The 14,778-nt window shown below is 50.8% G+C and overlaps 2 protein-coding genes across 2 annotated transcripts in view; one reads left to right on the top strand and one right to left on the bottom strand.

The window, feature by feature from the left end:
* The window catches only part of IGSF10 (immunoglobulin superfamily member 10), a 32,025-nt gene extending 24,856 nt beyond the window's left edge, over positions 1-7,169 (top strand). The window contains exon 6 of the mRNA XM_004708646.1: positions 5,267-7,169. Within this exon, the coding sequence (XP_004708703.1) occupies positions 5,267-7,169 (1,903 nt within the window). The remainder of the gene's footprint in view (positions 1-5,266) is intronic.
* A 67-nt stretch (positions 7,170-7,236) lies between these two features.
* MED12L (mediator complex subunit 12L) overlaps positions 7,237-14,778 on the bottom strand; it is a 370,846-nt gene continuing 363,304 nt past the window's right edge. Inside the window, exons 42-43 of the mRNA XM_045294999.1 lie at positions 12,773-12,854; positions 7,237-11,006 (exon numbers count right to left, since the gene is read on the bottom strand). Coding sequence (XP_045150934.1) covers positions 10,954-11,006; positions 12,773-12,854 — 135 coding nt within the window. The 3' untranslated portion in view covers positions 7,237-10,953. The remainder of the gene's footprint in view (positions 11,007-12,772; positions 12,855-14,778) is intronic.

Genomic DNA, 14,778 nt, shown 5'->3' on the forward strand with positions numbered 1-14,778 from the left:
ACAGGAAGTAAGCCTTGCCAGCTGAAGCAGGGAACTGGCTAAGGAAGCTACACCCTGGTCCAACCATCAGAGAGCAAGAGACCCCAGAACTAGAAAGGCGAGGCTCACTGAGTCATTTATCTCTCCACCCTTCAATGAATCCCACATGTGGTTATCGGCCAGTTGGCACAATAAACCTTAACTATCTCAGGCATCAAATCTTTTCAAAATTTTATTTATTCGTTAGGAAACTTCATTTTCACAACAATAGCATGTTCTAGTTTGGCCTTCATGCTACTGTAAGCATGCTCTTCACATTGAAGGTTGACTGATTCCTGAAGTTAATGTGTTTAATTCCACAGGCCACAGGTGTGATTCTCATTATACTCTGCAGTGTGATGATCATTTGTATTTCCCCTGTACACATGCAGAAACAAGTGCAGGACATGTAGATCACATGACACTTGTGGGTGAGTAACAGGTTTAACGTGTAGGTTGATAAGACAAGGTTGAAACCATTCAGTGTGCAAGGAGATTTTAGAACATGGAAATCTTTGTTCGGGACTTAGGAAAACCTTTTGGGTAGAGTCTTACAAAGTGAATCCAGGCAAGTCTGGAAGGCGTTCTGAAACACATTAGTACCCCAGAATGAGTGAGCGCCTACCATCGATGCCCGTGAAGTCTGTCCTGAAAGGATATCTGGCAAGTTGTTTATATTTTGTTCGGGGAAACCATTAAAGCATAGAAAGATTGTTCAGGATGTAGGAGGTCGGGGGAGGCAGAGTGTATAAAGTTACTCAGAAAAGCAAGCCCATTCTTACATGTTTTAGATATTTCAACTGGAAGAACAAAGGCACTTGTACTGCAATAAAAACAAACAGACAACCCCAAATCAGGGGCCCTTACTAGTCACTTGTCTCAGCTTTAGAAGTTTGAATTTATTTTAGATGCCCCCCCCCCAAAGATACTTACATCATAGCAATGCTAATCTAAGTTGACAATGCCACCAATAAGCAACCCCCTTTTAGTTTATGAACATCTGTTTGCCATCCTCCAAAAGGCCGCCCTTGGGGTTCTTAATGGTCCCTCTGAGACTCCCCATTTAAAGTTCCGGCCATACCTTGGAGGGTGCAATTGTCTTTTCTCTGCACTGGGACCTTGCTCATCAAGACCAGGGAGCGAGTGACAGATGTGGCTCCGTCCCAGGCCGGGGAACCCGGTCTGCAGCACAAAGGCAGCTCCAGGTTGTCTTACAGATACCTTGTCTCTTGAACACATAGGCTCTGGTTCTGGACCCCGGGGGAGCTCTGTGAATTCCCAGGGGGCGGGTCTAACGGGAAACAAGCCAGCGGGAAGCCTCCCTTGAAGAAGGCCCCAGGGGGTCCTGATGCTGGAGCCAGGACCCCGCCCGCGGGGTCAAGTTTCAGAGCAGGGTTCCAGACTTGGCTGCTGGACAATCACCTGGGAACCGTCATATGTCCTGAGGCCGGGCCACCACGCACCATGCCAGTTAAAGCAGAAATTCTCCAAGTGGGGGCCTGGAACCCACCGTATGTTAAATTCCACAGGGGGTTTCGATGTGTGCTCAAGTTTGAAAAGCTGTCCAGAGGAGCTCAGTGGGGCGGTTCTACGCTGCCCCCGTAGGGTGCCCATGGGCGGAAACAGACTTGGTGGCAACAGGTCTGGTTTGGGTACAAGAAGGACTTGCAAGGGCCAGTGAGTGTCCAAGAGTAAAACCAAAGACCACGGCATGGTGTCCAAACCCTGTAGGGTTTCTGGGGTCGTCCATCTTTCCTGGGGTAGACGACTTCATCTTTCTTCCCTGGGGCGGCTGGTGGGTTTGAACAGCCAACCTGGTGGTTAAGATTACTGGTTAGCTCTGCCACTGGGGCTCCAGTGTAGCGCAGTTAAAAAAAAGTCTGGGAAGTGGAATTCATTGCACTGGCCCTGGATCCATGGAAGCAAGGTTTCTGTAAGCAAAGGAAGTTAGTGAAACTTGTGATGCTTGGACAGTGCCTTTGGTGTGGTTGGCCACCTGGTGCGGCAGGCCCAGGACGGCAGTTGCACCCATGGGCTGAAACCTAAGAGCAAGGGTGAGGATGGTGTGGTATGGCGATTCCTTCTGAAGTTCTGGTGTTTGTAGGCAATGTTTGGAGAATGACGAGGGAAACAAATGTTCAAAAGTGCTTGCACAGTGGATGCATGTGTGGATTGTGATAAGAGTTGTACAAGCTCCCAATGAAATGATTTAATTTAAAAAAAACCCTGATATCATTGAAGAAAGAATGTAGGGAAAAGAACCCATGAACATGGTAATAAATATAAATATTAGCCCCCCCCCCCAAATAGATGTACAAGTTGGATAGAACTCAATAGGGCTCTTATAAAGACAGTGTGCCTGAAGGGCAGCCTTCAGCTGAGACTTGGTTGAATAAGCGAAAAGGAGAGTGGGGTTTGCCAGAACAGAACGGGCTTGTAAGTCAGTAGCTTGAGTTGGGACCTTCGGTAGAAAACTGAGCTCCCCTCGATACCTTCGGAGCCAGGATATTTGCCTTAGGAAAGTGCCAGGAGAGGCACCCAGCATGCCTGGGAGAAGCAGAGGTGGGTGTTTGACAGAACAGACTAGCAGCAGCAGAAGGTGGCTGCTTGGCATTTTGCATTTCAAGCCCGTGGTTAGCTGTTAGAGATGTCCAGGCAAGAAGAGCCAGTGCCCATCAGAGAGAAGCCACGGTACCTTTTAAGACATCCACTTTCATCCGCATCATGGGAAGTACAGATCTTCAAGACTCCCGTGTGAATGCCTGGCAGTTTCTATGCCAACGGGAATGGACGAGCGAATGAATCCCTCTGTCAGGATGAGCACAATTAGATGTATCTACCAGCTCACCTTGGGGAATAAGGAAAAGAATACGTGCCCTCTCAGAATACTTGACGGAACACTTCCCGTTGCGAGGTTTTCCTGGAGCATCAAAGTGGACTTGAAGCTGAGTGTTAGCAGGCATGCGACACTTTGCTTTGCTTTTAAAAATCATTTTACTGGGGGCTCTTATAGCTCTCTTATCACAACCCAGCCACAATCCATTGTGTCAAGCACAGTTGTACCTAGGTTGCCAACATTATTTTCAAAACATTTCTTTTCTACTTGAGCCCTTGGTATCAGCTCCTCGTTGTTTTTCCCCTTCCCTCCCCCAGCACACGCTTTTCAGTGTCACCTACCTGCCGAGGTGATGCCACTCAAAAACAGAAGAAAAACGTAGCCGTGGATTTCTGGCTGTGGGTAGCCTTGACCTCCTTTTGGTCAGTTTAATTTCCACTGCTGTGGACAGCTGAAGATGTGGCTTTGCTGTGGTTAGGCGTCCTTGCATCCGTCTTGGTTCACAGTGGTCCTAGGTACCGCAGAACGAAACACTGCCCAGCCCTCCGCCACCTTCACACCCACCGTGGTAGTAAGCCTTCTCCCTGAGGCTCATGTCCCCCTTCTGTTTTAATCGGTCAAGACCTGCCACCTGGTGGCCGCATGTTGTAATGTCACGCTCTCGAGCACCAGTTTGAGAAAGGGTAGCAGAAAAGGCATGCCCTTGGTGAGATTGGTGCCCTGGCTGCAGCATCAGAGCAGTTTTGAGGATGGTGCGGGTCGGGGTGGTGTTTTGCTCTGTTGTACATAGGGTCTCTAGTGAGTCGCAACTGACCCGAGAGTACCTAACAAGCACACGGCGCCTGTGGAATTTCGGGGTGGTTCGTACAGTACTGCTAATGTGTTTGACTGTTAACTGAGGTCAAAGTCCACCCAGGGGTACCACAACTGCTTCTGAAAGGCCAGCCCCTGAAACCTGCCAGCAAGTCCATTCTGACTCATTAGGTCCCCCACAGGACCGGCTAGAACTGTCCTGGTGGGTTTCCAAGACTGTAACTCTATGGGGAGCGGTAGAAAGCTTCCGTCTTTCTCCAGTGGAGCAACTAGTGGTTTCAAACAGCTAACCTGGCAGTTGGCAGTCCAACGGGTTTTCCACTATACCACCAGGGCTCCTGCCTGTTCACTCGGGAGGAGAAGACTCCCCCGCCTTGGGCCTGATGGAGGTCCATGAAGGGAGTCTGACAGCAGATGCTGCCTCAGGCTTCTCCTGCCCTCTGTAGTGTCCTCCTTTGGCCTTGACCGAGGCTCACAGCACACACCCAGCACGGAGTAGAACTGCCCCTTGGGGTTGACAAGACTTCGATCTCCACACAAGCAAAGTGTCTCCTCTTTCTCCTGGAGAACCACCCCTGGCGGTGGTCAGCAGCCCAGTGGGTGAGCGCTCTTTAGAACAGCGGTTCTCAACCTGTGGGTCGTGACCCCTTTGGGGGTCAAACGACCTTTTCATGGTAACAGTAGCAACGAAAATAATTTTGTGGTTGTGGGAGGGGTCACCCCAACATGAGGAACTGTATGAAAGGGACAAGGCATGGGAAGGTTGAGAACCACTGCTTTAGAACAAAGTAGAACGAGTCTGCCTAACAGGCTGATGCTGTAATTAATACCTATTGTAAACAGTATTATCGGGCATATTTTCTGATCAGCAAGTGGGTCCATTGTGTTGCCACGTCAAAGTGGTTTTGCCCTTCACACACAATCACCACAGTACACGGTTTTTCCAGTTTATTCGTTTGATCCGGGGGCCTCAAAAAGTTCGTGGAAAATGGTTAAGGAAAAGGCAATGGGATTCCCTCATCCATGTTTGTCGCCAGCTCGCCTGTAAAATGGCCAGAGAAGCCATCGTGTCTAGAAAAACACCATTCACACACACACACACAGAATTTCTCAAATTCCTCAGATAAAACTATTTTTATTGAGACTTCCTCTAATGAATGGATGCTCATTCGAAGGTCACCTAAGAAGTAGGAGGCTTGAGGCTATCGTGGTGATGCTGGTTCTAAACCACCAGCTACCCCTTGGGAGAAGGAAGAGGCTTCCCACTTTGGTCAAGAGTTTGTCTCGCAAAGTCAAAGGGGCATCCTCCCTACCCTAGAGGGGGCCTACTGTGCGTTGGCCTTCGCTTAGCGGTGGTGGGTTTGCAGTTTCTGAGACCCACTCCTTGCTGGCAATAGACTCTACCCATTCGGTCCTGTAATACCATTCCCCCAAAGACTGGCGTACAGTTTAGCGCATGCGCTAACGTGGACCTATTCTGCAGGTTTGCCATTCCAGATTCAAGGTCCACCAAGCTAATTATATTTGTAAAGACCCCCCCACCCGCCACCCCCTCTCTGCCAAGCATCACACATTCAAACGGGCATCTTTTCTCCTTAGAATGGGCAGCCGAATTCACGTCTACTCGAACGGGTCCTTGTCCATTGACTCCGTGACCGAGAGGGACGGCGGGGACTACGTGTGTGTGGCCAGAAACACACGCGGGGACGACCTGGTCCGGATGCACGTCAGCCTGCGCCCCGAGCCGGCCAAGATCGACCGCAAGCCGCATCCTACAACCCGAGTGCAGCAGGGGAAGGACTTCCAAGTGGACTGCAAGGCTTCTGGCTCCCCGGTGCCCGAGATCACCTGGAGTTTGCCCGATGGGACCTTGGTGACCAACGCCCTGCAGGCGGACGACAGTGGCCGCGGGGCTCACGGTTACACCCTTTTCGACAACGGGACCTTATACTTCAACCGTGTAGGGGCGGCACAGGAAGGCGATTACACCTGCTATGCGCACAACACCGTGGGGAAGGATCAAATGAAGGTTCACCTCACGGTCGTGACAGCTGCCCCCAGCATCAGGCAGGGGTCCAAGATCCACCGGAGAGTCCATGCCGGGGACACGGCCACCCTGGACTGCGCGGTCACCGGGGAGCCCCGAGTGCAAATATTCTGGCGCCTGCCTTCCAACGAGATGATCTCGTTCTCCACCGACAGGTACACCTTCCATGCCAACAGCTCTCTATCCATCGGCCAGGTGGGGCTGCGCGACGCTGGGGATTATGTGTGCGTGTCCCACCATCCCGGCGGGGGCGACACAGCCAGGTACAGGCTGGATGTGGTCCCCGAGCCTCCGCGCATCAACGGCGGGCGCACCACCAGGACGGTGATGGAAGCCACGGCCGTGAGACATTCCAGGCAGTCTTTCGACTGCAGGGCCGAAGGGACCCCGGCCCCGCAGATCACGTGGCTCATGCCCGACAACCTCGTGCTCCAGGCCCCCTACCACGGGAGCAGGGTCTCGGTGCACAGGAACGGCACCTTGGAGATCCGCAACGTGAGGCCCTCGGACGCGGCCGAGTTCGTGTGCGTGGCCCGGAACGCGGGCGGGGAGAGCACGTGGGTGGTGCGGCTGCAGGTGCTGGAGATGCTGCGCAGACCCACGTTCCGCAACCCGCGCAACCAGGTGGTGGTGGCCCAGCTGGGGAGGGCCACGGCTTTGGACTGCTGGGTCGAGGGGAACCCGCCACCCCGAGTCACCTGGATGTTACCGAACGGCACGAGCCTCTCCAAGGGACCCCGGACCCCGCAGGGCTGGATCGCTGACAACGGCTCGCTCATCATCCCCAAAACCGCTCGCGAGGACGCGGGTAGGTACCGGTGCGCGGCGAGGAACGCGGTGGGCTACATTGAGAAGCTGGTGGTGCTAGAGGTGGGTCAGCAGCCGGTCATTCTGACCTCTGCCCGAGGGGTGGTCCAGGGTGTCGCGGGGGAACCGCTGTGGCTTCACTGCGTGTCTGCTGGCAGCCCCCCACCAAGCGTTCAGTGGGCTTTACCCAGTGGCCAGCTAGTCTCCAGGCCATCGGCCAGCGGGCCCTACATCCTGCACGAAAACGGCACCCTGCTCATCAGAGAGGCAGCTGCCCACCACGGGGGCAGCTACGTGTGCCAGGCTCGCAACAGCGTCGGCCAGGCTCGGGTGACGGTGCCCGTCACCATCATGGCCTACCCTCCCCGGATCACAAGCCGCCCGCCCGAGCGTGTACTCGCCAAGGCCGGTGCGGCTGTGCGGCTCCACTGCGTGGCCCTGGGTGTCCCCAAGCCAGAAGTCACGTGGGAGATGCCCGGCTACACCCTGCTGTCAGGCCAGGGGAGGGCACATGGGAGCGAGCTGCTTCACCCCCAGGGCACCCTGGTCCTTCAGCACCCGCGACCCTCAGACTCCGGCACTTACAGGTGCCGAGCCAAGAATCCCCTGGGGAGCGATTACGCAACAGCTCACATCCGAGTAATTTGACTGTGAACCCAGTCCCGGGGTCACACCCAAAACCTGTGCGATGAACAAAGCCAGCATGGGGCAGAGCTTATTTTTTGGAAGAAGTTTAATCAAAGGCAGCCAGAGGCATGTAAATGACTTTGAATACATTTACAATAGTCAATGGACAGTGGACATGCAAAAAGAAAAAAAGGGGGTAAAGACTTGGAAAAATTAATGCGGGATGAGCGGATACGGATTTTCTTTAGTGGACCTCAAAACAAATCTGTAACTTAAGGCACTTTTATTTTGCCAACACGGAACAGTGAACATTCCGGGCAAACACGATTGACCACCAGGCACGCCCAGTCAGCACAGACCTGCTTCTTTTGGTGCCAGCCGCCTGGCGTGTCCACCTTCGGTCCATGTTGCAGGTGTGGATCTCACAACACAGGCAGTGAAGGGCGAAAGTGCAGTCCTGGGGTGGTCATGGTGATGGGCAGCTTTCACGGTTTAGAGAGAGTACTAACCGCTGAACCGGTGTGGGGATTTACCTTCCCCCCGCCCGCCACTGTAAATGGTCCTCGGTGGGGAATGGAAAAAAAATGCTCTCAGAACCTCATGTGCAAATGAATGTAGCCTAACGTTTCCACGTGGACCTGCACATCAGACAATGTGAAAGGGGAGCTGATGACGTCATTGTCCAAAGACACCCGTAAAACAAGTTAACGTTCCGTTCGTTTGTTTGAAAAATATGGTGAAATTCCTGTCACCTCAAGATCGATGTCAGGAACCCCTGGTTTAGAGCTGTTTGAGGAGGCCCCAGGACTTCATGAAGTGACCACTCTTCCCGGAAGGGAAACTACGTAGGTCGGTCTATGACATGGAATCAAATTTCACTGCGTGTAAAATCTGTCCAGCCCTATGCAAAAGGTGGTTTCCTGGAATGCACTTTATTTATACAAAATGCTCAATTCAACCAATTAATGGGGGGTGGGGGGAGATGCTTATCTTTTAAATTCTGACTAGGATTTTTCTAATGTCTTAAGATTTATCGCAGTCTTAGCCTTGCTTAGATATCTTTGTAGAGAAAACACAGTCTCAGCTGTGTGTTTTCATCAGCTAGCCCTACTTAGGAGTCACTCTCTGGTGTTGGTGTCTTGCAGCTACCACAGGTTACCGGAGGCTCCAGCAGCAGTCTCCTTCCACTTGCTAGCCAAAAGGAACAGACAACATGACAAACACAACCCTAGCAGGCATGAGCCTTCAGGGTGCACAGGCGTGTCCTGTCTTCCTATACCCACCTCCATTAGAATTCAAGGCCTTCTTGTTAAAGGGAGCTGGGGGTGGCTTCTATCTCGCCAAGCAAATTGCCAAGTTCTGACTTGATAGAACTTTCACTGGTGAACCTTTTCATGAAACGACTATTATGCTGGGGGGCAGGTGTGGGGACATCAGGTCCCTTAGGATCAAGAACTATATATAGGGGAAAATATGACAGTACAAGTGAGAATTCTAGTTGCTTTCTTAGTAAGTCATAGGGGAAAACCGGTCCTCAACTTTCCATAGAATCTTGGAGGTATAGGGCTTTAGCATTACTTAGCTTTCTCACCTTAAAAAAAAAAGACACGAATATATATATATATATATATATATTAGATAATATACTCCACTGCTTTCATGTGCAAGAGGATTAATAAATTAACTGCTGTAAAATATAAAGTGCACAATAATGCTATGTAGTCATAACACTCATTCTTGAAACAGTATTACTGCTGTTTGCAATATTGAGTTCCAAAAACAGACGTTTAAAACAAGAACTGGCATTTCAAATACCAGCAGTTCTTTAAAAGGCAAGCAAAAGACAGACAGACAGAAAATAACGAAATAAAGAAAAAGGACAGAGCAAGACTGCGTAGGCACAACTGTGACATTCGGGTGGTTTGGCCGATGCAGTCACTTTATGGATGTGTCCTTTGATGAAAAGTAACTTCGTGAACCCCGAGAAGAGAGGCAAACACCAAACCTCCAAACCCCAAAAACCTGATGTCCAAAACCGGTTCAAATGTCAAGACTGGGCTTCTGAAAGCAGGTGAGAGCATGTTCATGGAGCGAAAAAGCATGGTCTTTAATGTTTTGGCAAAATCTTCCCCAGCCCAACGTAAACACAGCAGGCTGGTATAAAATATTTTCACAGTGTACATAGCAGTTTCGCATGGATCGCGCCACACAGGAAGCAAGCGGACATGTATCTGAGGTCGTTTGCTTGCGTCAAACTTTGCAATGAGTAACTCGCCTAGGAAGGTCTAAGTTATTTACAGAATGTTTTGCAAAAGAAATGATCCACCGATGTACTACATGGTTTGCTCATGATAGACAACTCTATTCACAGTATGCTTGACCACAGGATGTGTAAAATCATATGGCGAAAGAAAATGAATTGTTAGTACAGAACATGGGAAAATGCCCCCCACATGTTTTAAAATGCCCGGCAATTTTCACATTCGAAATTTTATGCATCTAAATCTAAAAAAATATTATATGGAATACTCTTAAGTTACACAAACTGATAATAATTTACTGCATTTTTAAATTTTACTCTTATAGGAGCAAATTACCACATACTTAAACAAAGTTAAAATAGTTACTATTTCTTTATAATAAATTTGATGTATAATTTACTTTACTTGTGCTTTTTGCACCAGTTTATAAATACAGTATATGCAATACACAACCAAGACTGGTACCGACAATAACTAAATTCAAAATAGCAAATACTTACCATACAAAATAAACAGCAAACACACCGTGTGTGGGAACCCAGAGCTTTCTGGACTTTGGGGCCAGATTCTCTGGAAACCATGGCAAGTTTGAGCACGGTAGAATCTCGGGCCAGTTGTCAGGTGTTTTTTTTTTCTTTTCTCTTTTTCTCAAGTTGGCATTAAGATTCGGGGGACCCAAAACTAAATAGCCTTTTTGTTGTTGTTTTGCGTGTGTGCGCGCCAAAATTTGGCAATAATGACTGGAGCGAATCCTCTGTGACTCACGTGGGCCTCTGGACCTAACGAGTTGTGCCTTCACAAAGATTCTGGCCTATGGTCCTGCCACCCCAACAATGAGTGATCGGCTGTCCCTCGGCCTCAGGGGAGCTCACAGAAGCCGGGAGGAACTTCCAAGGAGCAAGCTGTCTCAGCGCCCTTTAGATCACAAGGAAAGCAGAGGGGGGAAACAAAACTCCCACTTAAATAAGAACAGAGTTTATAAAGTGCTCATGAAATTACAAACATTTCAAATGAAGGTGATGCAAAGGACTCTCCGTGTCACCATCAGAAGTGAACAGAGAGTACACGGGACAACTTCCCGATCAAGATGTGACATGCCTTTCTAAGCAGCAGCTTGGTCCAGCACAGCTTACAAAAGAGGGATCAACGAGACAAGGGACACGACTTTCCCGTCCCGAGGGAACACATCGATAGGGGACAGCCGCCGTCCCTCGCGCGTTCTGTGAAGTAGGAGTCTCAGAAAAGCACCAATTTCGAAAGGTCTGCTCCCCAACTCTGCTTGGAGTGGGCCCGGCAGGCGGCTCCACGTTGTCTGAAACCGACTTAGAAGTTGGGTGCACCAGACCCACACGCCAGCTTCTCCTTTCCTGTTTCGTTGAAACAATGGCTGTGTGAAATGTAGCACAAACACCAAAACAAAAACAAAACAACAGAGGCAAGCGTCTGAGAAATCAAAGAAGAAAGGGGTGTGGCGAAAGATGACGAACGCAGTAAATTTCCTTTTCTCATTGTCAGTGCAAACGCGAAACCCTCCTCTTCCACATTCAGAAGTGTGATGGGGGGCCATACGGCGCCACTCCTTGCTGTGGCTGGTTACCTAGTGAGAAAAACAAAACATGCAAACAAAATGACAGGTGCAAAACCTCTCCACGGCAACATGTCACCCTCTTGTCACTGCTCTTTGTCCCAGCCTCAGGAGTAGGGAAACCGGCTGCCCAGGGTGGACAGCCCCAGCCCTGAGATCCTAGTGATGGGGCCCAAATCCTGCCGCCGAATGCCTTCTGTAGAATCCATCCCAACGCTGTATCAGGCTCCGACCCACGGCCCACCCGGTCTCCACCTCTAAACTGAGAAATAACTCAGTCCTTCCGAGCAAAAGGCTGAAATGCTTCAGAGAATTGCGGGGCTCTCAAAATGTTTCTAGAAACAAGCCAGCCATTGTGGTTTAACAATGACAGAATAGATGAACCAGAAGGACAGACGATCTAAGCTTGGGACTGTGTCATTTTGCGGGGGAGGGGGGCAAAGGGTGATAAGGTATATGAGAATTATGCAAGAGTGTATATGCATGTGCAAAAGTGTGTGCTGGGGGAGTGTTGTGTGTTGATTCAAGGGTGGGTGTGTGCACACATACATGCATATGCACATGTACACACAGGAGCAAAATAATCAGGCGTTAGGGAAAAAAACCCACATAGGCTTAGACAGAGTTACTTGTTGAACAACCTGGGGGGTACTATTCAAAACCAGAAGCCCCATTTGCATGGGCTACAGCCACAAACACCAATGTAGAAAGTAGTGGCGGAGCCGGCTGGGGCTGTGCAGTGGGCAGCTCCGTTTAATTCGCGAATTCACGCTGTGATGAAGAGGTGTGCTCTGGAGAGAGATGGTTTGAGTTCACGTCCTAGTTCTGCCCCTTACTTGGTAGCTGAGTGGCCTTGGGCAAAGGATTTCATCTCTGTTCTTGAGTTGTTTCCTCACCTATAACGTGGGCATAAGACCTAGCCTCAGAGAGTGGCTTAAGAATGATGTGAATTGAACATGCGAGTCACCGTGCCTGGATCCCAGTAGGTGCTCCGTAGATGATCATAAAAAATTTTTTAAAAACTAAACTAAAAAACCAACCTTGAGCGCTGGTAGACAGAAAGTGGCACTACTCCCCCCCAGAAACAAAACAAAACTAGGTACACAGTCCCCAACACTAGAAAGGCTCTAAAATGACCACCTTGCTCCCTTGCCTTATAGTCTTCGGTTCTCTCTGGCCGGACTATGAACTCTGGCACAAATACACCGCAATCACACTTTACATTCGTTAAGATGACAGCTCTTACACGGTACTTGTAAAGGATGACTGATGTACACGATTTAATGGAAAAGAAAGGAAGCCTCAGAGGGAACTACTTGAGGTCACCAGGGTCTGAGAGACATTGTCGGGGAGAAAACCAAGATGAACACCCCTCCCCCCCCCCAATCACACGGAGCGGGGCTGGCAAGATGGCCAGACGCCTGCCCCTGCTTTCATCACGGCTGAGCTCCGTGCCTCAGAACCACATCATCCAAGACCCAGGAGGGGTCACCGCTCTGCATCCGCCCTGCATGGATGCAGAAACCCGATGGCCCAGCTAGCGGTCAACAAGTCGGCATCAGGACTTAGGCCTCCTTGTGTCCAAGTGAAGACTATAAGCCCCAGACTGGGGCTTTTCCAGGAAAGGCAGCATTCAGCCAAGCCAACACCAAGACCAAAGCTCCCCGGACCAAGCCGAAGATGGAAATGGCAGCGTTTAGGGAGCCCCTACTGGGGCTCTGCTTCCTGGCTTTGCATTCCCCAGGGACCACTGGGCCCAGACAGGCAGGAGGACTTACTCGAGAGCTGCTTCTGGAGCTGCCGCACCAACGCGGCCGTCTGCTGCTGCTGCTGGGTCTGCTGCAGGCCTTGCCTGGGGAACTGCAGTGGGGACAGAAGGAAAGATGGAACCGGCGTGCATGCGCACACACACACGCGCACACACTGTGGCAAGCACACACAGGAACGAAGACTCGACCGTGGGGTCAAGTGGTTGGTAACGCACAATAGAAACACGTGGCATCCAGGGTGAGGCACACCCCCGTGGCAAAGAGGCTCCCAGCGGACATGCGCCACCCATTCAGGAACCTTCTCTCCAGGGGGCTGGGGTAGTTCAGTGCTTTTTGAAAGGACCCTGGACCAAGGAGTCCAGTCTCCAGAAGTGGTGCCCTGGGGTTCACACATCCTTAGGATTTCATGCTTCGTCCATCTATAGCTCTTGTCATTGGCAACACGAGGCCTCTGCTCACAGGATCGGCGCCACCAGCCCAGGCCTAGCCCTGCCTGAGGGGGAGCAAGGAGGCTTGCTGATGAGGGGGGGTCTGGTGAAGGTCAGGGCTCCTTGGGGACTGTGCCTGTCCCCACATGATGGTGGATCTGGCTGCCTCTGCCCATCAGCGGTGTGCCATCCAGTGTCAGCCAGGGCTTGGACAAGGGCGAGGGGAGAAGAAATGGAGGGCCATAGAAATGCAGGGTTGGAAAGAGATGGCCCGAGGTGACCAGCACGCCCTGGTTAATTCCAGCAATCGGGTCGAGTGGCTGGTGGGAATCATGCACGCCATTGCCCACACAGAGGCCTCATTGACTATGAGCCGATTGACAGACGAGACTCCGCCCCTTCACTCTTCATCCTCGCAAGTCCCAAATTGACACCAGATGATGTAACTACCACAACCTGCATAGTGCCTGGCAGCGCCTCCTGTGAGCCTGGCACTCAAGTTAAATGGATGGAATGACTGGCTTCCAAGTGTCCTGGACTCCTGCAAGCTTCAAAAACAAAAGGGACCCACGAGACAGAGGTAGGACTTCCTCCACAGAGGCGCTGCAGAAACAGATGAACTTGTCCTTTTCTTGTTGTTCTGCCAATGCCCCAGATCAAGTTGGGGTGCCGGGGGGCACCTTCCTATCTGAAAAGCCATGAAAGACACGTGTTCTCTCCTCTCCAGTTCAGCCAAGGCATATCTGGAAATACCGCCCTGTTTGGCTTACTAATGCAACCACACACACGCACGGCGTTCACAGAGGCACCAGGCTCGACTGGACGTCTTCCACATATTAACCCATGTCGGTCTCATGCCGAAGCGCTTGTCCTCCAGGTCTTATCCAAAGCCCTAGGAGGGAGATGCAAGAAAACCTTCACGAATAAAGGACGAGTGGATCCAGACGGCGCCCCGTCAGCAAACAATTGTCTGCAGCACACACGCGGAGAGCCGGGCTGGCTGAAAGAGAACGGTCTGTGTCCATTCGAGCCAGCTGCCGCCACCAAATAGTCAGGTCAGCATCCTCTGCTAAGGGGTGAAAACCCGTATTCCCATCCCCAGAGGGGTTTGTGGTTTGGGGACAATAGAAAGGGCCGTGGACCTTTACAGCCTGTATTCATTTCATTCACGAGGAAACCAAGACTCAGAAGGGTTAAGGGGTCTGCTTCCAGAGTCTACAATTGTAACCCCTCTCTGAGGCTCCTTCGAGGTTCCTACATAGTAACTTATTTGGAAGTAATTATGGCTTTTAAATGGTTGGCTATAAAAAGGCTATTCTGGATCTAGATCTATGTGCATATATTTATAGGTTTAGTATTAAGGTAGCAGATGGACATTGGGCCTCCACTCAAGCACTCCCTCAATGCAAGAATACTTTGTTCTATTAAACTGGCATTCCATGACGCTCAGCTTCCCGACACCATGCTGAAGACAAAGTGGGTGCATAAGTAAATGTGGTGAAGAAAGCTGATGGTGCCCAGCTATCAAGATACAGCATCTGGGGTCTTGTCTTAAAGGCTTGAAGATAAACAAGCGACCATCTAGCT

This window comes from Echinops telfairi, unplaced genomic scaffold (assembly GCF_000313985.2).
Source record: "Echinops telfairi isolate 266 unplaced genomic scaffold, ASM31398v2 ScPeMD7_4225;HRSCAF=4972, whole genome shotgun sequence".
Taxonomy (NCBI): Eukaryota; Metazoa; Chordata; class Mammalia; order Afrosoricida; family Tenrecidae; genus Echinops; species Echinops telfairi.